We start from the raw sequence: 23,202 nt of genomic DNA on the forward strand, positions 1-23,202 counted from the left end.
AAAAGATTTAAAAACTTGATTCAGTAGTAGACCAGAAATGTCAGCTAAGACAGAATAAGATAACTGGGAGAAGAGATTAGCTTCCATTTATGTTTGCACTGTATTCTGAAAGATACCCTAAGCCAGGACAAGAGTTATCAAAGGAGACATGTTTTTTTACACTTCATTTGGCCCTGTTTTGGGCTCTGGGCTATGACAGTGTCTGGGTTAGAGACAGGATTAGGACTGGCAAAGCTGAGGCACTTAGTTAGTGTTACTGAGCTAGCACCTATGCCAACAATCTCCAGTTATAGCATTTTACTACACCTGGCATCTGGCACCAAAACCTCCCTATGTTTTACATCTATGATCATTGTCTGGAAACTGGGGAGTCTTCACATTACATTCCTGAACCATCCAAGTAGACTGATTTCTGCCACCCCCCCGCCCCCCAAGTTCAGTACTGTCAAGAAATAAAAAATGTTACAAGAACATCTCCCCTCTTCCTTTGGAGTGGGCAGCAAAAGTGCCTGGAAAAAGATATAGAGGGATATCGAGGGTAACAGTATAAACACTTTTCTTCAATAAATAGGATTTCACTTTCAATTTTAGACATCCTGTATTAATGAAAAATTTAAACTCATTTATTATTTTAAAATTTTATCTTATTTTTTCTTCCTCTTGATGACATTCTTAACATATTTATAGATTTTAATCATATCTCTCCAGCTCCCATTTTACTATGTTAAACAAATTCAGACCTTCCCATGACCTTTTTTAATTCAGGTTCTCTATTCTACCAATCAAGAGAGAAATTTTATGCTCTCTGAATAAGAAGTCTTATGTAAAATGTAACTTCTGAATATCAAGAAAAACTTCCCTTGCAAGTTACATCTGTAGAACCTGTAGTCCTAGAAGAAAATCACCTAGATATGCTGGGAGCTGATAGACTGGAGCATTGAAAGTCATTGAAAGCTGAATCTCAAACACCCTTAAAAAATTCTTCACAGTCTGTGATTACCTCATGCTACTCAACCACATAAATGTTTCAGATGGCATGCTGAAATGGCTTAACTTAGCCTAAGTTCAGTAATGCCTTTTGAAGTCTTTCAAGAGCAGGACCCAATACACATTTTGCCATATATGTCAGTTTACAACCTATTTCTTCCTGCTTTTTTATCCTGATTTCTAACAAAGCAATATATTTAGGTCATTTATACCTTAATTAATATAAAAACCACAAGAAATTGCACTTTATATTGAGAAGATCCATTGAGCACAGGTAATTTATAACCCTCAGATTTATGGCCTCTTAACTTTACAGTAAAAAGCTGTCTACCTTCTCCAATCTGAGCCTTTCTGATACAACACCTTCAGCATTATATGTCTATGCAGCCCATGTCAAGAAGTGAAAAGAGAACTTTTGATTTATGTTTGAGCTTGCAGGAGGCACTTACTTTATTTTCAAATGAAGCTACGTGTCTAAAAGTATTCAAAGTGGAACTACCTCCTCATCATGCTTAAGTAGGCACATTCCATTGACACCAAGAAAGCAATCACAGAGTTATACACTGCAAGGATTTGACTAGAATTCAGGGTATTGGTGTTGGAGTTTCAAGTGATTGAACCTGCAAATGTATCTGTCAGGTTAAGTTATGAATTAGAAACATACTGTATTACACATTGTATGTTAAAATGCTAATGTGTATTGCATCTTTCAAAAGTCTTACATCTGTCTTTTTTTTTTCTTTTTTAATACATCATATGCATTAGGTTAAATCATGCACAAAGGGATGTGACTACAAAATTAATTACGTAAAGAGAAATGACAGCTCATAATTTAGTTCACCTCAGGGATTTTCCTTATTATTGAATTATTTTCTAACTTTCTAACAATTTACTGATAAAATTGTTAGGGAATGACTGTAGCTGTGCCTGTTTCGTGTTCAATGGATCTTTCCAAGAACCCTGTATATCCTATACCATTATTCAATGGTAGCATAAAAGACAGCTTTTAAATTATTTTAAATACATAGAGAAAGATGCTGCTGTAAAGTTCATGTCTCAGAAGCTGTGTCCATGGTCAAAAATAATACACAATGCAATTTTCAAAGCATCATGACACAGCTAATAAAAGGTGATTCTTAGGTTTCAGTTATGCACTGAAGAAATCACAAAAGTGCAAACAGAATTGATGAGTTCAAGGAATTAATGGGCATTGAGTAAGGAAACACGTTAAAGATGCTCTGACAAGTAATATGGAAAAAAAAAGCTTTAGGGAAGTGGAAAAAGCATTGAAAAAATTTTTTCGTGATTGTGTAAGGTAATTTTGAGATTGAAAAATATTAGCTAACTTACAGATTCTGAGTGCTCCATTACAGCCAACACAAAGAAGACATATTCTTGACCACTCTGCAGCTGCTTATTCTCAAATCCACCATAATGCTTCTTATCCCCCAATGTGAATTCCGTAGGAAGAACTTCAAAGTGAGCTGCAATATATGGCTTTAATTCAACTTCCCTCCCAAGACGAATGCTTCTGCGTTTCCTAGCTATCTCCTTAAGCAGCTTTAAAATGAAGGAAGGGAAAAGAAAGGAGGGGAGAGAGAGAGAGAGCATGAACAGAAAGATAACTGTAAACAATTTTAACGTAACTTATTGACAGTGTAATGAGAAAATTTAATGCATGACCAGGAACTACAAAAAAACAATTTATCCACATTTCATGGGATATATCAGTATCACTAAATCAATTGCAAAATCTTCCAAAGTCTTGACATTCTTGTTAGGATAAGATACTAGGAGGCAATTGCAATGCCCACAATACAAACATAAAACAATTTTTAGATACTGTTGTGTCTAGGAGGAGGTTGGGAGAGGATAAGAAAACAATGTATTTTCTCTGGGGACATAAAAGTACACATAACACACATAACATATCACATATTTTCTTTCTTTCTTTCTTTCTTTCTTTCTTTCTTTCTTTCTTTCTTTCTTTCTTTCTTTCTTTCTTTCTTTCTTTCTTTCTTTCTTTCTTTCTTTCTTTCTTTCTTTCTTTCTTTCTTTCTTTCTTTCTTTCTTTCTCTATTCTGAGTCGTAGAATAGAATCATAAAATCAATTATGTTGGAAAGGACTTCTAAGAATGATTCCAGCCATTAATCTAACACTTCCATGTCCACCCTTAAGCCATGTCCCTAATCACCAAAACTACACATCTTTTTAAATACCTCCAGGAATTAATCACTTCTTCTGATAAACACAGCTGAAATTTATATCAGTACATCTGTGACAAGATTAGATGATAGTCTCAAACTTGGAAAACATACTAAGAAAGGAACTTAATCTCAGCTAGTATAATCTATTGATGAATTACTTATTAAATCAGACAAATGCTTCTTCAATACCTTTTTCTGCTTTACATATACTGGCATTCCACAAAAATTAGTCTGATTTGATTACAAGTTAACTTCTCCTGTGTGATAAATTATGACTTCTAAGGTCTCTTTGTGGTTCCCTTTTTTTTTTGCTTATGAAACTTATACAATGTCCTGTAGTCTTACAGTTAAATCAGAAATATTTCTAAGTAATTGTGGAGTCTTTTCAGCACACCAGTACTTCTAATACAATAGATAAGCACAAAATTCATTTCTAGGAGGAGGAGACGAATCTCTGGAGAGAGAAAGAGATAAAAAAAAAGATACTAAAGTTTGGTCTTAACTATATATATTAATTTCAAAGTACATGTTTAGTCAGGGAAGCTGTCCACAGAATCATGAAATTGCAGAATATGCTGAGTTGGAAGAGACCCTCAAGGATCATTGAGTCCAAGTCCTGGCTCTGCACAGCACAGTCCCAAGAGCCATTCCATGTGCCTGAGTGCACTGAACTCTGTCAGGCTGGTGCTGTGACCACTTCCCCGGGGAGCTGTTCCAGTGCCCAAACACCCTCTGGGTGAAGATTCTTTTCCTAACATCCATCCTAAACCTCCCCTAACAGAGCTTCAGACCATTCCCTCAGGTCCTGTCACTGTCACCATCAAGTGAAGAGATCAGTGCCTGCCCCTCCACCTGCCCTCACAAGGAACCTGTAACTGCAATGAAGATCTCTTCAGTCTTCTCCAGGCTGAACAAACCAAGTGATCTCAGCCACTCCACATATGGCTTCCCCTTCACCATCTTCAATGCACTCTTTATTTAGGCCACAGCTTACTGAGCACATCTTTTTGTCTTCCCCTCACGGGACCTTGTACTTTGCAATCACACAATTAAAAATTGCAATTCAGGTAGAGCAACCTAATATTCACTCTGCCACTCATAAAGGAGCTTTTAATACTGAATAACTTGATACCCCTTCTCACTGACTAAATTTAAGGTTACAGATACATATGAAAGCAAGATGTGCCCCTTGAATCCAGGCTTCCTTAACACTGAGGGCATTTGGATGTTATATCTTGAAACATCTACTCAGTAAACTGCTTTCCAGCTCTAATGCTGTGTCTGTGTCCCGTTGCAGAGATTTTACATCCATTTACCCCTATCAATTTCAATGCCATGACACAAAACCTGGTACAGTGCAATGGATCCCCTGAGCAAAAAAAGAACTGGCCATAATTTGAGACTAGAAATCATTATTCATTACTCAAGGACACTATTCCAATCAGCAGTCCATATTTCTCTTTCATTCTTCCTAAACAGTTTAATGAGCAGCTAGAGTCTATTTGCGTCATATAAAAATGAGGGCAGCAGAGAACCGTAATATTGAAGAGATTTCTATTTAGTCACTTTATTGAAGGTGACTCTCACATCTGTTGGTAGCTTCCTATGCCCTGGGAAGAGTTACTAAATGCAGAACATGAGGCAGAGAATAATCGAAGCTTGTTCCAGGTTAGATCAGCCTTTACAGGATCTGCTGAGGGAAGCACTATGAAAAGTTTGTCTCTGTATGATGCCACATTTTATAACAATGGCTATGCAGAGGACTGAGCACTGGCTACCTGGAAGTATGCCAAAATATGAAACTAAGTATTAGGGTAGTAACAGTGCATGGTAGCTTAAAGTCAGGAGCCACAAACGCAGCAGCTCTAGCAGAGGCATACAGCTTGTGCTATCCCTGAGGGTAACAGATACTTCCATGCACCACTTCCAGTGGAATTCAAGTTGTGTGTCTGCCTCAATTAAATTCTTTATTATTTATTCCTTATCATATGTTACAGTGTATTTACAATTTGGATTATAAGTAACTCGTAATAAAATGTCAAAGTACGGTAGGAGTACAGCAATCAAAATTAGATTAAGATTGAGAGGCAAAGAAAAATGTTTGATCTTGATTGTTTCTCGCATTTGAAATAGTAACAGAAAATGCAGATATTGGAAGAAAATGGAATGCTGAAATACAGAATTCAGAAACTGAGTTTTGGCTATAAATGCTACAAGTAAGTTAGCCTGAGTCAAATAAAATTAGTTAAACTTTTCAAAGGTGGTTATACATCACCTAAGGCCAGTTAACTTAGGTGTGTTTGCATGTAGATAAACTTTGTCTGTAACATTGATTACACATGACTGATTAGACCTCAGGTGAACCTCCAGCCTCATTAATGTTTCATATGGAAATGGGGTTGTTGCCAAATATCATTACTTGTTCATCTTTCTCCTATTGTACTCTATACACAGATTTCAATAAAATTACTGAATTAATTTAAGACTTAACCTGGCAACTTTTTTTTAGGTTTTACCGCTTACAGATCTAAAGTAATCCTACTAGGCAATACTTACTGCAAATCATAATATTTTTTCTGTTTCATTTATTTGCATGATTTGTCTGTTTAAAGTCACTAAACCTCATGATATTAAAAAGAAAGAAATTTTGAGTTAGTAAAAAAGGACTGTATCTCCAATAATTTTTTTTTCAGATACCAAACATCTAGTTAATTATCTGTTCTTTTAAAACTATCTTAGTTTCTTTCAGAGCCGAGGTTCAAGGAGCAGGAAGATTAGGTAACTATAATAAGGCTGAAGAGTCTTTTTGGACTGCTCAGTTATGTAATGGAGTAATACTCAAGAGCTATGTTATTAGCAAATACTTTCCTTCTGACAATCTAAGCAAAGTATTTGGAACATAGTTATTTGAAATATCTATTACCCAACCAATTCTGATACCAGACACATATCTGAGACCATACTAAAAATATAAATATGTACAAGTATCCTCACTTGATCATCAGGAACTATTTGCTCAGAGAGTAGTGTTTTTTTGGTGGGGTTGGTGGTGTGGCTTTTTATTTGCTGGTTTGTTGGGGGTTTTTTTCATTTGTTTTTTTGTTGGTTTTTTGTTTGCTTGGGTTTTTTTTTTTTTTTTTTGAGGGTGTTTTTTCTTTTTGTTGTTGTTTTTTTGTTGTTGTTGTTTTTTGTGTGGGGGGTGTTGGTGTTGTTGTCGTTGTTATTTTTTTCCAAATGTATTTATTGTGGGACTGTGTTCATAAACCTGTCAGGAATACCACTTGATAAAATGCATACTTTCCAAAGCTGGAAGCAAACCAGTCTTTTAAGTAATAGAACCTGAATGAGTTAGCATGATATGCAGTTGCTGCCTGCTTTTAATGTTTTTCCCTGCTCAGTTCTTGCTATATGTATTGGTGGCAATTGTAAAAGATATATCAAGTGGTTTAGTTCTTTATCAGAAATAACTTCATTTTCCAGTCAATGCATATCTTATTTCTTCCATCATTAATTCTACAATGTGGTCTCAATTATATCTATAGAAGTGGGAAACAACCCATCCTGACACAAATATTTCTGAATTAATAAATGTTCTTTATCAATCTGTTATACTGACTAAGGCAACAAAACTTGCAGGATGATTAAAATGACCCTTTGTTATGAGAATCAGCAGGAACCATAGAATTTAATTGCCAGAAACTTCAATGTCATCTGGCACCTATCCTTTAATCTATTAATGCTGCTGAATGTGACTACAGCCTCTGGATGTTGAAAGTGGGTAGCAACACTCAGTTTCCATTACTGTAGGGATGTGGCTGTCAGAGTTTTACTGTTTAACTGTATTTGATGTCACCTATGACTATGATCATGAGCTGATGGCGTTTACAATCAAAGTTCTTTTAAAGGGAAGAAGTTAATAGATCAAAGCCAGCCATTGCTGCAATTGAATGAAGAGAGATGATCACATAAATGAAACTGGTCAAGAAAAAACTGAGTTGAATCAGTTAGTCATCATGCCTTCCTCCGAACAGTTGTTTTTAATATTCTGACTAAGGATTTACCGGTTGTTGTGACAAGGACTGAAATAATTCAATTTGTATTTTGAACACTTTCTACAACACTGTTAGTTTGGTGAAGACCTTTATTTTCCCTATATTTTGGGGCAAAATTTGAAATGTATATCCCTTTTGTCAGTGGCAGGAGAGAAAAGAACCTTTATGCTTGCTGGTAGGGGATGGACGCTTCCCAGTAACTGTGTTATGGAGCGGCATATGGTGAGGTTATCTCTGTAATGTAAATCTCTTCCATCCATAAGTAAATGGACACAGTCAAAAGAACACTACATCAGGAGTAAAAAAACCTGATTCTGGTCTTTGAATTGCAGACATGTTACACCTACAAAGTACCACAGCATTTGAATGTTATCTAAAATCTTGGCCAGATAAAACGAGAACAATAATAACACCGCCACATGTTTTTTGTAAGGGGCCCTTGAATGAGTTTTAAAATCACAAAAATTAGCATTACTACAGATTTACAGATTGAAAGAAGAAGGACAAGTTTGCATGAGCTATCCTTCAGTAAAACAGAAAATGGGGGTGAATATTGTATGTCCTGGAATTATATCAATTACACACTAAATAGATTTCTAGCATTGCTGGGCTTATTTCTAAAATGAAAGTAATTTCTCCCCTTGGATTAAGGTAATTTACAGTTTCAGATGTTAACACAATGTTGCTCTTTCCTTCCTTGCTCATACATTTATTTCTGATCACAAACTGTTGGTGGAATGGAGGCTATGTCTCACTAAAAGTATTACAGTATATGACAATGGTGTAAAAACACCACCAGAAGGTCAAATGTTAAACTGCAGTGCAAATTGCAATTTAGCATTTGTAACAGACTTAGTAAACACCCCTCTAATGAACCAGACCTTTATTACAGTTCATACTGTTGGTGATTAAGCTTTTGCTGACAAGTCATTTCACCTCCTACCCTTTTGCATCACTCTTTACAATAGAAAAAGAATAAAATATTATTGTCAACAAATATAAGACACTTTGTGCTCTTTATTTCAACTTAATGTCTTTACTGTCTTCTGATTTAAGCAATCTGAATTTTTGTCTTAGTCTCCACAGGCTAATACAAATATAAATATAAAGCATCCTGACAAAACTTTTAGAACTGCTGAATTAATTACCTAAAATGAGAAAGATCGCTTCTTTAATAAAGGAGAAGGAAAAAAACCCCAAACTGTATACAGTACCTCATCTAATTCCATTTCATCTGGACTCTCCCATGGTTTGATAAACTTTCCACGAGACCTCTTCAAAGGCACAATAACTATGTAATAGCCTCTGTAAATGACAAAGTTGGACAAAAGAGAATTTGAACGAAAAGGAACAGATAAATTGATGGAGCAGGTCTGTTTAGAGGAACTTAAGAGAAAAGTGGTATGTTGAGAATAAAGTTCTGCACATTAATATGTCACTGCAGCCTTCCAAACATAGCTGTAAACATTCATACTCTTGAAATAACATCAATTGTAAAGCATTTGACAAACAAATGGCACCAATTACCTGCCTTTTTGTGCAAACATATAAATATTTATAAAAAACTTTAATTACCATGTACTAAAATGCCAACATGAAATACAAGAACCATAGGTTATGTGTGCCCTGCCACCATCACCCTGAAAAAAACCCCAAAGCCCTAAATTGAAATATATTACCATATATTTAAATCTTAAATACCAACCTATAATCTGCCATTTTAATGTGTAATCAGAATAGTAAGTTTAAAAAACGTATTTTTTAATGCCAATATCATAATAAAGACAAAAAAAAAGCAATCAGGACATACACTGCATCCATACTCTCTTTCCTTTTCACAATCAATTGCCATTAGCTCTATCTACATAAGTATCCTGTTCACAGTCATTGGTAAGAGAGATTGATATATACTCTTTTTATATCTAGGATTTGACAATTATATAAATCAGTTTGCTTCAGAAGCATTTTCATAATAATATTTTCTTCCTCCCCACCCACGGAGACTAGTAAATTATATTTTCTGGTGTGATGGAGATCTGCTACTTTTAATGTTTACTTGGATATGTGTCAGGCAGATCCATAACTTCACATTAATGTGAGGGAAGAAGCAGTGGAATCACAACAGCAGGACATGCAGGGTAGTATAATATATGTCTGCTTGATAAACACACTTGTCAAAAAGTCAAGCACTCTCCATATCAGAGGAGAGGGAAAGAGACATTTTCTTTGTTTCTAGTAACAAAAGCTTATTAAGGTGTTTCTGGGTCTCATTATAGAAGATAATTTTAGTGTCTCATGGGCCATCTCCTCTTCTAGTCTGCAACCCATTCAACCTTCTGCAAAACTATTAATTTTACTCATGAAATGCAGCTGAAAATCCTAAGTAATTAACAACGAGTCTACAGAAAAGGAGCTGCCTTAATACTGGCTCAAAACCATCTCAGTCTAAGCCAACTCTAAATATCGGTTTTACCATACCATTGCAAGCCATTGATCAATTTTAATAATCTCTTCTTATTTAAAGCTCTTTCCCAGAAAAGAAATGTAACAAAGCTTTAGATTTTCAACTTCTGTAGAGAATATGCGTATTCATTAATATATGTGTTAAAAAATCTGAGGAAATTTTCTGTGGAAATGCTAAGCTCCAACAGGAGCAGTGTTGGAAAGCAGTGTTGCCCACAGATTTTTAACTAGTGTCCACTTGCTGTATTCCAGTATTTTAAAAAAACATTTGTGGTATGCATTCTTATAGTGACAATATTATAAATCATCTTTTAAAAAGATTAAAAGCTGTAAGGTTGGTCAATCCCAAGTTTTAAACCCGCATTGGTCTATTAAAAATACTTTGAATAGCAAATCCTAGTAAACACTGACTGACATACCCTTTCTTTAACAGATGTCTAAGGATCAAGACAAAAAGAATTGAGAACTTGCCCCTCTATGTCTTTCAAACATCAAAGACACATACTTATCCTTTTCTTTTTCTTCATCTTTTCATTTTTTAAGCTAACGGAGTGTTTATACATTTTTCTTTTCAATCAAGGAACATCCAGTACGTAATTGTAACTTTCACACTCTTTTTCACTTCCCTCATGAAAGTCTCCCCCTCATAACTTTGAAAATCTACTAAGACTTTCAGCACACACAAAGTATTTTAAACTGAAAGAATAAGCTAATAAATAGTAAGCAGAAAAATGAAAAATTTCACACTAATATGCAGTGCTGCAAATTGTGAAGGACAACAAAGTTCTGTGATTTTTAGTTAATTGTGCAAATGTAGCATCTCCTGGAAAACATGTTTTATAGTTTACTTTGTTATTTGTTTGTTTGTTTGTTTTTCTTAGGTTGGAGTTTTTTCTGGAGGAGAGAGGGGAGGAGGGTGAGAAATAAAGGGTTAATTTGGATATTGTTTTATCTACTGAGTATTTGAGAGGCCAAAGTCTTCCACAAAACTCTGGTTTTACTGAAGACTTTTCAATGATGCAAGAGATTCAGAGAAACATGAACTGGTCTTTACACATAAAAATTGCTTTGGAAATAGTCCAAAATAATAAAAGAAAGAAAAATTAAGAACTTGCTCCCTTGAGATGAGCAAAAGAGATTATTTTACCAATCATAATGAGAGCTCTGCACCAATTTCTATCCTGTATCACCATCAAACATTGATAAATACTACCTTCTTTAATTACAAATATTACAAAGGCTTTTATAATACTACCCTCAACCTCATTACCTATTCTCCATTAGAGCAAAGTATTCCCTGTTTCAGTTTCTGTGTAATTATTGAAGAATTATCAGTACTTCATTGTAAGCTAGGGACAATCCTCAGCATATAATGTACCAATAGAGGAGCAGCATGTCTAAAAGATGTCAACATGACTAATACATGAAATTGTTCTTCCCATATAAAGACTAATGCAGAATAACCTTATTTATTTTATTGGTGCAACCATCAGGTCAGGCTTTCTGCTCAGTATATACTTGCTTTGGTATGCCTACTCCAAGGGTCAAGTGTTATGTTTTACTTTATCAAATCTTAGAAAATAGATGCACAAATAGGAGATATGATTATGTGCAAAATTGGCAGCTTGACCCTGTAGATTGAATGTACCTTTTCTGGTGTCACTTAGCCTCTTTAACTTTTTTATACTATATAAAAAGAAGGGAATTGTCCTTTATTCCAGTGCTATCATCTGCTGCTGTTTGATCAGCTATCCTGCACATTTTTCTCTCTGTGAATGCTCTGCCTCATAAATCTTTTTTGACTCATTCCATCTTCAGTCTTCCTTAGCTGCATTTGTTACTGACCGCATCTTACTCAATCTAATGATAATGACTACATTTTTCAGTTTTTCATCCTTTTAATGTTTCAAAGTCATTTATTTCTTGACCTTACCTGCCTGAAAATCTTCAGTCAGTAATGAAAAAGGGGGCAGCTTTCTAGAAAGCTGTAAAAATCCACCAGGGAGAGGACAAGTTGAATTCTCATCATTTAGTGACTGGCTCATTTTCCTCCCCATTTCCTTTACATTACATATGGGAACCTTACAAATCAACAAGAATCACTATAAGCAGAGCAGTAACACTTATTGATTGTATCATGCTTCATGTTTTCCTGGCAAATCTTTATTGTCTAACCTTTCTAATCCCTGCTGACCATGTGCTCTCAGATCTTTAGTCCTGTTTCTGTTTAAATTTCCACACCACCTGTTCCCTTCCAAAACCTATGTAACCTCTGGAAAACTTCCAACTTTTCTGGCAAAATTTCTTGTTTTCTTTCTGAGACCAGTGGAGAGGTCAAGGTATTTTTATCCTGATAAAAACTATCAGAAATAATGAATCTGAATGAATTTAATCGCAGTACCAATTCTTTAAAACTCAATATAATTCCTGAGTGACTGAGTCTGAGTACGTCAAGGAGCTACAGCAGTGTAGTTATGCATATCAATGCATCCATTGATATGCATATCAATGGGTATCCATTCTTTTTGAGATGATATATTGTTCAAAATATAACCGGTTTTCTGTATCCCTCATTTTGCAGTCCGTGATGAAACACAAAAGTACTGTGAGAAAAATCTGCAAACTGAAGGACAATCAGTCTTTATACAAGTCTTACATATGTGGCTATGTGACAAACTTAAGAGTTCTAGTTGGAACTGATATACAATGATCATCTATTCCCATTACCTCACCACTTCAGGGCTGACCAAAAGTTAATAAAAATTAAGGGCATCATCCAAATACCTCTTAAACACTGACATGCTTGGGACATTAACCACCTGACTAGGAAGCCTCTTCCAGTTTGAAAACACTCACAGAAAACAAATGTTTCCTAATACATCTGATGCAGCTCTCCTGATGCAGCTCTGTGGCATTGCCTCATGTTCTATAAATGCATCTCAGTCAGAAGAGATCAGCAGCTCCCTCTTCACTTCCCCTCCTCAGGAGGCTGCAGAGGGCAAGGAGGTCAGCCCTTAGCCTTCTTTTTTCCAAACTAGACAAGCTCAAAACCCTTAGCAGCTCCTTACAGGACATTCCTTTCAGTCATTCAATCAGCTTTGTTGCCCCCTGTTGAATGCACTCAAGGACCCATACAACAGAATTTGACATTTGCTCTTAATTTTCATGCCACTCATGACTGCCCAGTGTTACAATCTATCTGTACCCTTCTTCAAGGCCTCTTGTCCCTTGAGAGAGTCAACAGCCCCTCCCAGTTTACTACATCAAATTTTAAAGCAACATTAGTTAAATACTACTGCAGTAGTAGTAGTAGAGACTACAGTACTGTAGTTTCTGTACCGTTATAAAGAATAAAGCCATGGTTGACCATCAAGAGTTAGAATGATCATCTAGCTGGAGCCAAAATCAATGGTATGTCATTCATTCACTCACTTTATGTTCTCATTCGAGGGTACTTCTGGAAGTTCCACAGTTATCATGCCATCTAAGTTGGTCTTTCCAATGAAGACTGGCTTTGTGCGAAGCACGTCTGGGGCAGTCTTTGCGGTTACTCTGTGCTGGAGACCCCCAGCACTGTTCCCTCTGTTTGTCAGGACAAATGAATATGATGTCTCTGGCTTCAAGTTTGTGATCAGCTTTTGAGTAGCACGTCCATCAACCTCCATTTTCCCATCATCATAAAGGATCTAAGTTAATACACAAAAGTAGCTTTGGTTATTAGGAGAGGGCAACTGATTCTGTAACACTGAATTGAGGAAACAACCTAGCTATAAATTTAAATAATAAATAAATTTTAATTTAATTTATTTAGTTATTTTTAGGGTGTAAAGCAGTACTAAATTCACTACTGAAAGTAAGTGTCTAACTTTCAGGGGGGAAAAAAGCAAAAAAAGTACTACATTAATATAAAGCAATATAAGCACTGCTGAAATCCAATTTCACTTTTTCAAAGTAAGCAGATTTTCTTGAACCCAGAATTTACAGCAAGGTACTCTTGTTTCAAGTATCTTGACTTTTTCAGTCACACGCCTTATTTAGAAAGGTTTTTGTAGCATTTAGTTCCTAAAATACTGTTCTTCACTTACTACTGCCTGAGATGATGCAAGTGATTAAGAATGAAACAGAAGAAATTCCAGGCAAGACTGCATGTTACTCTGAGCGTCTGTATCTGGATAAAGCTATAGCTAGTGGAGTAAAAGATTTTCAAATCAAAAATGTGCTGTCGTACATTGAGGAGGCAAAACCAAAAATGGCACTTAACTGCATTCTTTATTGAACGGAAAAAAAGAAGAAAAATTTTATTTTGCTCCACCATTTTCTTTAAAATACCGTAGGGGTGAATGAAAAATTAGCAATCTTAGAAACAACAGTACCCCAGTATATATTCATGATTTGTGTTCAGTAAGCTACTTAATCAGGTAAATACATTGTCTAGTTTCTGTCATTTTCTTTTCTACAAATGGAAAGTAACTTACTTTGAAAGGCAAAGCTGAATTGTAGTTTTCTGGAATTTCCCAGGACAGCAAAACAGAAGTCTTCATTACTGCTTTAACATGAAAATTTTTTGCAAACACTGCTGGAAAAAAAGAAACAATGTATATAAACAACATCTTGGAGCTTAGATCTTGTCATTTTTCCACTGCTACTTGGGAGTATTAGCTTTCCATTTAGCTCAAAAATCAACAAGAAATCAATTCTCCTACCTCTTTGTTCATACCTAAGTATCACATTTAAAACTCGTTCTCACTCTTTTCTACTGCAACTCAATACACACATTTTCCTTACCTGAAAATGTTGTGAAGAAGTTAGCCAGAACTTGCTTGGCAAGGGAAAGCTGAATTCTAAGGCATCCAAAACATATTAAGATTTATATACTTTACCTTTCGTGTTTGATGAACCTATTTTTATGAAGGGGCCGGTCAGTTTTATTTACACCTTCAAATACACTGAAATCCAAAGACCGATACTCCTTTAAAGGTCAACGCCATAAGCAGACAAATCCTACCTTGATCCACGGGTAGTGTCCTGAACTGGACACTTGGACTATATGGACCAGGCCCTTTGCTTGTGTGGGCACGTACTTTTACATCATAAGTGGTATCTGGTTTTAAGCCAGAAAGTGTCATAGTGGTATCAGCAGGAACAACAGGGAGTTCAACTGGCTGGTAAGCAACATTGATATCTCTGTACAAGATGGTGTATTTGGTGATAATGCCATTCCTTTCTGCCAAGAGTGGCATCTGCCAAGTTAATTGAACTGAAGTAGAAGTAGAGCTTTCCGAGTGGAGATTTTGGGGAAATCCACTGGGTACCTCTTCAGGAACAGAAATCTCTTTAACCATCTCCTCCCCAAAGCCCACTTTATTTCTAGCTGAGAGCCTGAAGACATAAGAAGCTCCTTTGTGAATGTCTGTGGCTGTGAAGTGATCTTCCTTCTCTGAGAACTCCATGGTCGTTAATGTATCCACGTCTTTGCGACCAAACTTCAGGCGATAACCCTGCAGCGGGCCAAAAGTTTCCACTGGAGGATGCCACTGAATTAGAGCCGTGTTCATCTGTGTGTGGCTAATCACAAGCCGAGGTTTGCCTGGAACTGTAGCACAATGTTATTTAAAGAGGACAGATATAAACACAATTGCAGGTACAATTCTTGAGGCTAGTTTTTTTAGCAGGGATAGGGACATATTTTCTCTTTCCTCACTCAGTTCCACATATTACTGTCCTAATGAAGAAATAGTGTCTGACTCCTGCACTATTTAGTAATACAGCATAAGGAACTGCAACAGTAGAGAGGTTTACTGCTTTTGTCTTCTTCCCTTACCATTATTTCTAAATACAGAGTATATTCAGAGGCACAGGATCTAGGAACACAAATCAAGAAGTAAAACTTCCAACAAACATCTTATGAATGGTCCTGTCTCACAAATCCTTGTTTGCAAAAAAAAAAAAAAAAGTACTGTCATAAGTTATATGTTTTCATGTCCAAGGCACATTTCCTGTAAATGGGAAAATAATTAATGAAGAAGTAACAAGTTTCTAAATAAATTTAACATAACTTTATCATAAACAGTAAAAATGTAGTAGAAGTCAGAAGAACCTTGCCCTCAAAAATCATTACTACACAGGATAGAACCCTGCCATTCTAGTTTCCAAACACAAATCACTTCTGCCTCCAAACACTGTGGAGAGGTACTGCAGTTTGGAATTTAATATTTTCCAGCATGGCTTATCACATATGACTTCTTTTCCAGCGTGGTTTTTGTGCACATGAACTGGATTTCTTTTGAAGAAGGCTAAATTGGTAGCTTTTCTTAACCTATACACTACATACAGTCACAAACTTAATTGGGACCCATTGGTCCAAACTGGTGATTTGTCTTAGAGAAATTCCGACTGGCATGTCTCCAGTGGTATGGACATCGAGGAGGAACTGAATTGAATCAGTCCAGAGAGGACTGAATCCTATTCATACCAAAACCACCATTACATAATTTACATAGTGTACATTTTTGGAGTCCCAATATGAATTCTCATTTACTGGTTCTATTTAATTGATTAATTAATTTTAATTTATTCATCTCCATTTGTATACATTTCATTTATATTTTCATTAACACCTCTATTTCAAAAAAGTCTTTTTCTATTACAGTGATTTATTTGATAATGAAACATATCCGTAACTATTTAGAAAATTGGTACTCTTCAGGAGCAATACCTGACAGGTCAAGAGACCAGAATAGTTTCAGGAGTAGTACTGCAATGACAAGACAGTCTTCAACAAAGACTAATTAGTTTCATCTGCATTCAAAGCCTTCCCATGTGGATGTAACTGCTGCACTGTGAGCTCTGGTTCCTGTATTTAAACACTTCAATAGATTTTATTACTTATCTTCAGTTCTCAGGCACCCAGCAAATCAGATTGTTATTGTCAGAAGGTCTAACTACCATTGCATAAAGAATTAGGAATAAGGAGGGAAGAATGGCATGCCTTGAAGAAAATTCTGCATTTAGGAAGCTCTTTCCTCATTACATCTGTTGTAAGTCATGACATTGCTTCTAATTCCATAAGAATTATAGGTAGGTTTTATATAAATTTTCCAAAGTTCTTTAAATTTAAATGTTGAGTTCATCTAGCAGCATTATTGTGGAATCTTGTGAGTGTTTTCCCACACTTGCTGCTGTGTAAAGAATATCTCTCTGACTTTTCCTCAGTGATAACTAAAAGGATGATAACTACGGAACAAAGAGAAGTCTGTGAAGAAGTCTTTTGCGGACCATATTTTTCTCTGTATTCTATTATTGGCACCAGGGTAGCAGAGAAAATAATAGTTTACCTAAAATAGAATAATACCCCTTCAGTTTTCTAGAGGAGAGATTATTAGAAGGTATAAATAAATTATTTTTGTAATAAATTGCCTTTTTTCTGTTAATGTGGCAGACTTCACAATTAGAATGACATTTTAACCTCTGGATAACTACAGAGAAAGGAAGAAACTAATACTTGGTCTTGATCAGAACCAAGAAACTAATAAAGTTTACTTATCCAATAAAATACCCTGTGAAATAAAATAGTAAATAACAATGGTCACTTTTTTTAATACTGTAAAGCCTACCTGATGTTGCAAAGCAGATAAATTTCTTTTTATTTCCAGGCAGCTTTCAGTTAACATTTACTTTCAGTATGACTTATGAATATTACAGTATTTCAGGACAAATGACAGGATTCTGTGCAGTTGTATATACAGTTGTGTCACCAAATAGCCCTGTCTAGAAATTTCTGATAATAATCTAAATTTTCCATGAGTGTAAAAGAAGTGAAATTGTCCATTAAATGAAATATATGCTCTGAACTAGTAAAATCCTCTTCCATTAGTAAACAGCAAGACATCTTTCACACACCCCCTTGCAACAGATACTACTGCTGCAATGGCTTGCCACCACTAGTAGAAGCTCATGCAAGCTGCCTTTGCCAAATTACCTGAAGTAACTTTTTTCTGTTACCTGCCATAAAGTACACCACTGCCTTAATACAAATTTTAGTTTTTTAGCTGAAATCTGTATTTTAAGAGTGCTGTCCAGTATGAAAGCGAAAGACAAATAATGGACAAGCTATTGTCCTATGAGATTCTTCAACTGCTGTGACACAGAAATGAAAGGTCTGATTAAAATCTTCATAAAAATTGTATGATATCACTGACTAGTAAGTCTTTATTTTTATCAAATCATACATTTTGTAATTTATGCCCCAAGTAATCTAATAAGTACTTTGATTTAGAAATGCTCAGTAACAGTTTTTGTCCCATCTGATTTCAACAGTGAGGAAAGGAAACCGAACATAAGATAAAAACACACTCTTGAATAAAAATATCAACTGTGTTCAGTGACTTTACTAATAACTGAGTTACCATACTATAGGCTTGCTTATGTTTGGTGAATCTTTCCTGCCTAAAAATGTAAATGATGCTTTTGTATCACTAGATGGACAGCTGAATAGTTATTTATTGTCCTAGAGACTACCTTACAAATAGCTTCTCTAGTAAAAGTTCAAATATCTATTCTTCTTTCATATTTTTAATGGATATAATCTCAGTCAATCTCATTTAAACTTTAAAAGTTAGACTAGAAAGCAGATCCTTCATTTTCTTTATTGGAGTATTCCAATAGCACCTTTCTAGAAAATGAAAAAGTCAAATGGACACTGAAAGTGAATGAGACAGCATTACAGACCTACAACCCTTTGGTGTTAATGCAGCATTCCTTCCTCGTGTGATGCATTCTCACACAAAGTGAGTAGGAAGCTCTTGGTACTGATTACACTCAATGTCTCATTTTCCAAAAATCAGCACAAAAATTTTTCCTACAAAAACAGCTCAAACACAGCAAGCTGTAACACGAAGTGGAGAGATTTCATACAATCTGGAATGTATGGAGGAGCAGAATGGTAACTAGCTGTTAATCCCAACAACAAACATTACTTGTTCACAGGTTTAAGCAAATGACAAGAACAGTGAAATATGCATTACATTTATAGACATGCCTCTGATTCTCCACTGCTCTTCAATCAAGTTTATATGGGACACAGGATTTGTTCTGTCTTTTTTAAGTAGAAGCATCAGAGTTCTTGGTAGAATGATACAGGAACAGTCAATAAGTACTACATGTAGTAAAACTTTATGTTTTGCAAGCATATTTGCATAACCTATGTTTATGTCTAGGAACTAATAAAATCTCAATTTATATAACTGTGTTTATGTAAACTGTGAATTGAGTTTTAAAAAAGAGTAATGGATCAAGTGCCTTTTTTTCTTAAATCAAGTTCCAATACATGACAGAAATAGATATCACCTTTTTTCTCAGAGTATGAGAATTCAGAAAAGATAAGAAATTAGAGAGTATGTTTCAGCAATAGCCAAGAATAATTACTAGAATGCATTCTAAGATCTGAAATGAAGCACTGCGCATCTAGCCACCAAGACTGAGATTTTTCCAAGGAATCTAACAAGAAAAGGATATAGATGGTTTTGATATTAATACAAGATGTGTTCTGCATTCAGTGAATTTTAAAAAAATTGAATCAATTGCCATAAATACAAATATATATATCTTTTGGATTTTATCTATTAGCATAAACAATACATTGTTATTCAGAGAACTTGTAATGGTGCTATATATTATTGTAATAGAATATCCTTAATGGCTGCACTACAAACCTCTGAAAATGAACACAATCCCTACAGATTGTGAACATCTGTAGGTAAGCATGACACTAGACCTGGGTTAAGCTATGCCACAGAGACACATTAAAAAAAAAAAACAAAACAAAAAGTTCCTCATCTAAAAGCAGTTTGGTTCATCCCATCTGTGCTGACTGCTGCATTGGTTGTGCAGTCAAGATATCCAGCCTTTAATACCCTCTGAGATCAAACACAGACTGAACACAGTGGCAGGGTCAATTTTGCCCCAGTTTGTTCCTAAAATTACCCCTGAATCAATATGGGCTTCAGGGTTTCACAGGATGGAGTTTCATTATGTTTTCCAAGTCTCTGCTTTAATAATTACATTCTCCTGAGATAAGTTGTGAATTTCATACAGATGGACTCTTTCAATGTTTTTACTAACAGGCAGCAGGGCTGCTACTTTCACGAAGATCATGAAAGCCCTTTACAAGTCTTCTGAGCTCTGAATTTCTATTTTTTCCTCTCAAAGAAGACACCAATTTTAGTGGGAGAGCTACTAAAAATTATAAAGTGACCTCATCAGGAACTAAGAAAGGGATAAAGGGAGTCACTGTTCTATTTTTATCTAAATAAATGAAGGTCCAAATACTGAAACAGAAAATCTTACGCCCTAGAAACACTTTTCACACAACAGGAGACTTCCAAACAGTAGGAACAAAACAGTAGCAGAAAAAGTCAAAGGATTCATTTAGAGCTCAATTTGTATATAAGTATTACCTGCACCAGTAGTAGATACAAGTTTGGGTTTGCTGCGTGCTCCGTCACCTTTAGTTGTATAGGCTGTCACAGTGAAAGAGTATGTGGTTTCAGGCTGGAGCCCAGAAATTATCATTTCCTAAGATGAAAGAAAATAAAAGAAGAATAATTAATTTGAAATATAGATTGTTTGCCAGGAGAATGCAGAATCCTTTAGAAACCCATTTATATTACACTTTTGAGCTACTGGCAGTGATAGCAAGCATGTGAGTGCACCAACAGGCTGTACTGTGTGAAATACTTGATAATGCCAAACATTTCACTCACTTAAGCAATGAAAGACAGCACACATCTAAACAGTATACCTCAGGTAGTTTAAAGCAAAAGGCCAAAGGCTTAGTGGTGGGAACAGCGAAAAAAGTCTTCTGAAATACCTTGCCTGAGGAATACTACTGACACTGTGAAACACATGCACATGCAGATATGAGAAACTCAGTTTAACTTGATCATTAACAGGATATCACAGGTATAGTTCTAAAATGCCTAATAAGAAAAATGTGTGCATTTACATGCACACTTTGTAAGTAATGATGGTTTAGCTAAACAAAAAAGGTTTGTTACTTCCATAACATTTTCAAAAACTGCAATCTCTGTCACCTCTCTCAACATCTGAAAGGACTTCAGAAACAACTAGCCCTTCAGGTCTAAGAGAACTACGTAAAATGCCATTAAAAATCTAGTCAGAGGATATATCTGATGGCCCCCAGATGACAGCAGCTACAAAACAAGAATCTCTTCAGCTAGAGCAAAGTAACAGCAGCAACATCAAACTGTAAATATCAGAGCAAGGGGGTATCTTTTCATATGTGTGTGCACACATGTATATGCACACAGAAGATGCTGAATGGTGTATGAGAAATCTACTTAAATTATGTCCTGCTACAGGGACAGCAAGAGAAGTAAGTTTTGGCACTCACAATATAAATAAATCTTATATATAAATATAAAAGGACAGCATTTGGAGGTAACTGATAAATCTTATATATAAATATAAAAGGACAGCATTTGGAGGTACTTCTCTTGCTGTCCCCTGCTACAGGGACAGCAAGAGAAGTAAGTTTTGGCACTCACAATATAAATAAATCTTATATATAAATATAAAAGGACAGCATTTGGAGTCCCCAGCTTCCAGCATGTGACCATTGGACTACTCCTTTGCATTTTCATATGGCAGAATGAACTTGCACTATATTTCAATGCTGCCAGAGAGATGGTGTATTTATACATCTAAATAAACAGCAAATGTGCTATCACACATCCCTCAGATGCATCGGCCAGGAAAAGTTAATATAAAAATCATGGGCCAAACTATTCATAGTATATGGATTTTTCAAGATAGAGGATATGAACTTAGCAAATATGTGATTAGAATTCAGCATTGTATTTACAGTAAGTTATTAGCAATATAGAAATAATTAGGTAATGATCAGAATGAGTGGGCAAAATAGCTCAAGTAAAAGAAAAAAAACAAACCCAAACAATAGAATGAAACAACACATAAAATCTACTATCAAAAGATCAACCTCTTAGACTCAATTTCAGAATTTAATTCGACTGTAAGGCCAAAATCAGTAAGAAAGACTTCATATCTTTCATAAGAAAACTGCACCTGGTACTACCAGAATTAAACTGTGAAGGGCAAAAAAACCACCACAAAACAGAAAGACTTATGAAGAAATTAGTTTCATGTAAAACAATCAGTACTTCATGGTGTAAGAGCTATGGCTGTATGTAAAGTTTGAAAGTGTCGTTTGGGTGCAGCAAACATTATTACTTAGGTGCAAACACTGCAGAGCATCTGGCTTTCCTGATAGCATATATTTATTTTATACAAAAGAAAGCACAACTGACTTCTACTTTCGGTTACGCAAAAAAATTTTAATCTTAAAATGAATACAGAAAAATACAACTATTGGTATGTAACTCTGAATCACTTCTATTTTATTTTTCTATCACCTTGTAAAGAAGGAATTGTGAGGCACAGTTAGTGACAGCCATCAAAAAGATGAAAACACAAACCAGCGCTGAACATTTTGGCATCATGCTAAACCCCAGAAAGGCAAGCAACAGTAACCCTATTCTCCCTGGGGTAAAAAAATCCAAACAAAGAAAACAAAGCAACAAAGGAAAAAGGTGTCACGAGAGAAAACTCCTTATGTTAGGAACGTGCATTTGTGCAAATGTCAAAAAAACACCCTGAAAAACAACAACAACAAAAAAACCAAACTGAAAGAAAGCACCAAAAAAAACAACAAACCCCTAACCCAAAACAAAACCAAAGAGTGCTGCAAGCAAGCAAGCAAGACAAAAAGTCTCAACCAAAACACACAATGTTTTTCTGCCCAGTCAAAAAGTACTTACGTGTTCAGTAGTATCATCATATTCCCACTAATTTACAGTAAGGGAAGTAGAAAGGAAAAAACAAAAGAAATAAGGAGATTTGTAGCCTGGTTGAGATTAAGTTTTCTTCTTTATAGTAAAATGAATATGAAAGATGTCTGAAAAAGTCATGTACAGTTTGAATTATCCATGTAGAATCACATGAAATTTGGTTAATGAAATCAGGCCAGGCATTTTTAATTCCATTTCTGTTTTCCCTAAAATCCAGCTACTTCTCCTTCACTGACAAATAAAAGAAGTAATGAATCTCTTGTATTATTTCATAATAGTTTTTCATTTAAAGTTACCAAGGAAGAATTAAAGGCTACCTGGTTTATTTAATCAAGTTACCAGGCTATATATTGCATTTCCTAAACTAATTCAATGCATTAAGTTTTGAAACCACACAGATATTTTGCCATCAAGGTCTCCATACCTACACAAGCCTTGATTGCACGTATCATAGAAGTACTACAGGAAGGAAGGAGTGGTGGGAAGAGAAAGGAGTTGACTATCCTTCCTGAAACAGGGGCAAGTGGGCTGGTCAAAGCTATACTTGACAAAAGAAGAAATACAACTTTTGCCTTTATGATATTTGGATTTTAATATCTCATCTAGTC

General features: G+C 35.4%; 1 protein-coding gene across 1 annotated transcript in view; it reads right to left on the reverse strand.

The window, feature by feature from the left end:
* Nucleotides 1-23,202, reverse strand: part of PTPRD (protein tyrosine phosphatase receptor type D) — a gene marked incomplete at its 5' end in the record, with an annotated part of 283,346 nt that overhangs the window by 92,582 nt on the left and 167,562 nt on the right. The window contains 7 exons of the mRNA XM_084225157.1: nt 2,338-2,547; nt 8,462-8,552; nt 13,143-13,396; nt 14,186-14,286; nt 14,716-15,303; nt 20,165-20,282; nt 22,565-22,591. Of these exons, the coding sequence (XP_084081283.1) occupies nt 2,338-2,547; nt 8,462-8,552; nt 13,143-13,396; nt 14,186-14,286; nt 14,716-15,303; nt 20,165-20,282; nt 22,565-22,591 (1,389 nt within the window). The remainder of the gene's footprint in view (nt 1-2,337; nt 2,548-8,461; nt 8,553-13,142; nt 13,397-14,185; nt 14,287-14,715; nt 15,304-20,164; nt 20,283-22,564; nt 22,592-23,202) is intronic.

The sequence above is a fragment of the Fringilla coelebs genome (genome assembly GCF_963513975.1).
Source record: "Fringilla coelebs genome assembly, chromosome: Z".
Taxonomy (NCBI): domain Eukaryota; kingdom Metazoa; phylum Chordata; class Aves; order Passeriformes; family Fringillidae; genus Fringilla; species Fringilla coelebs.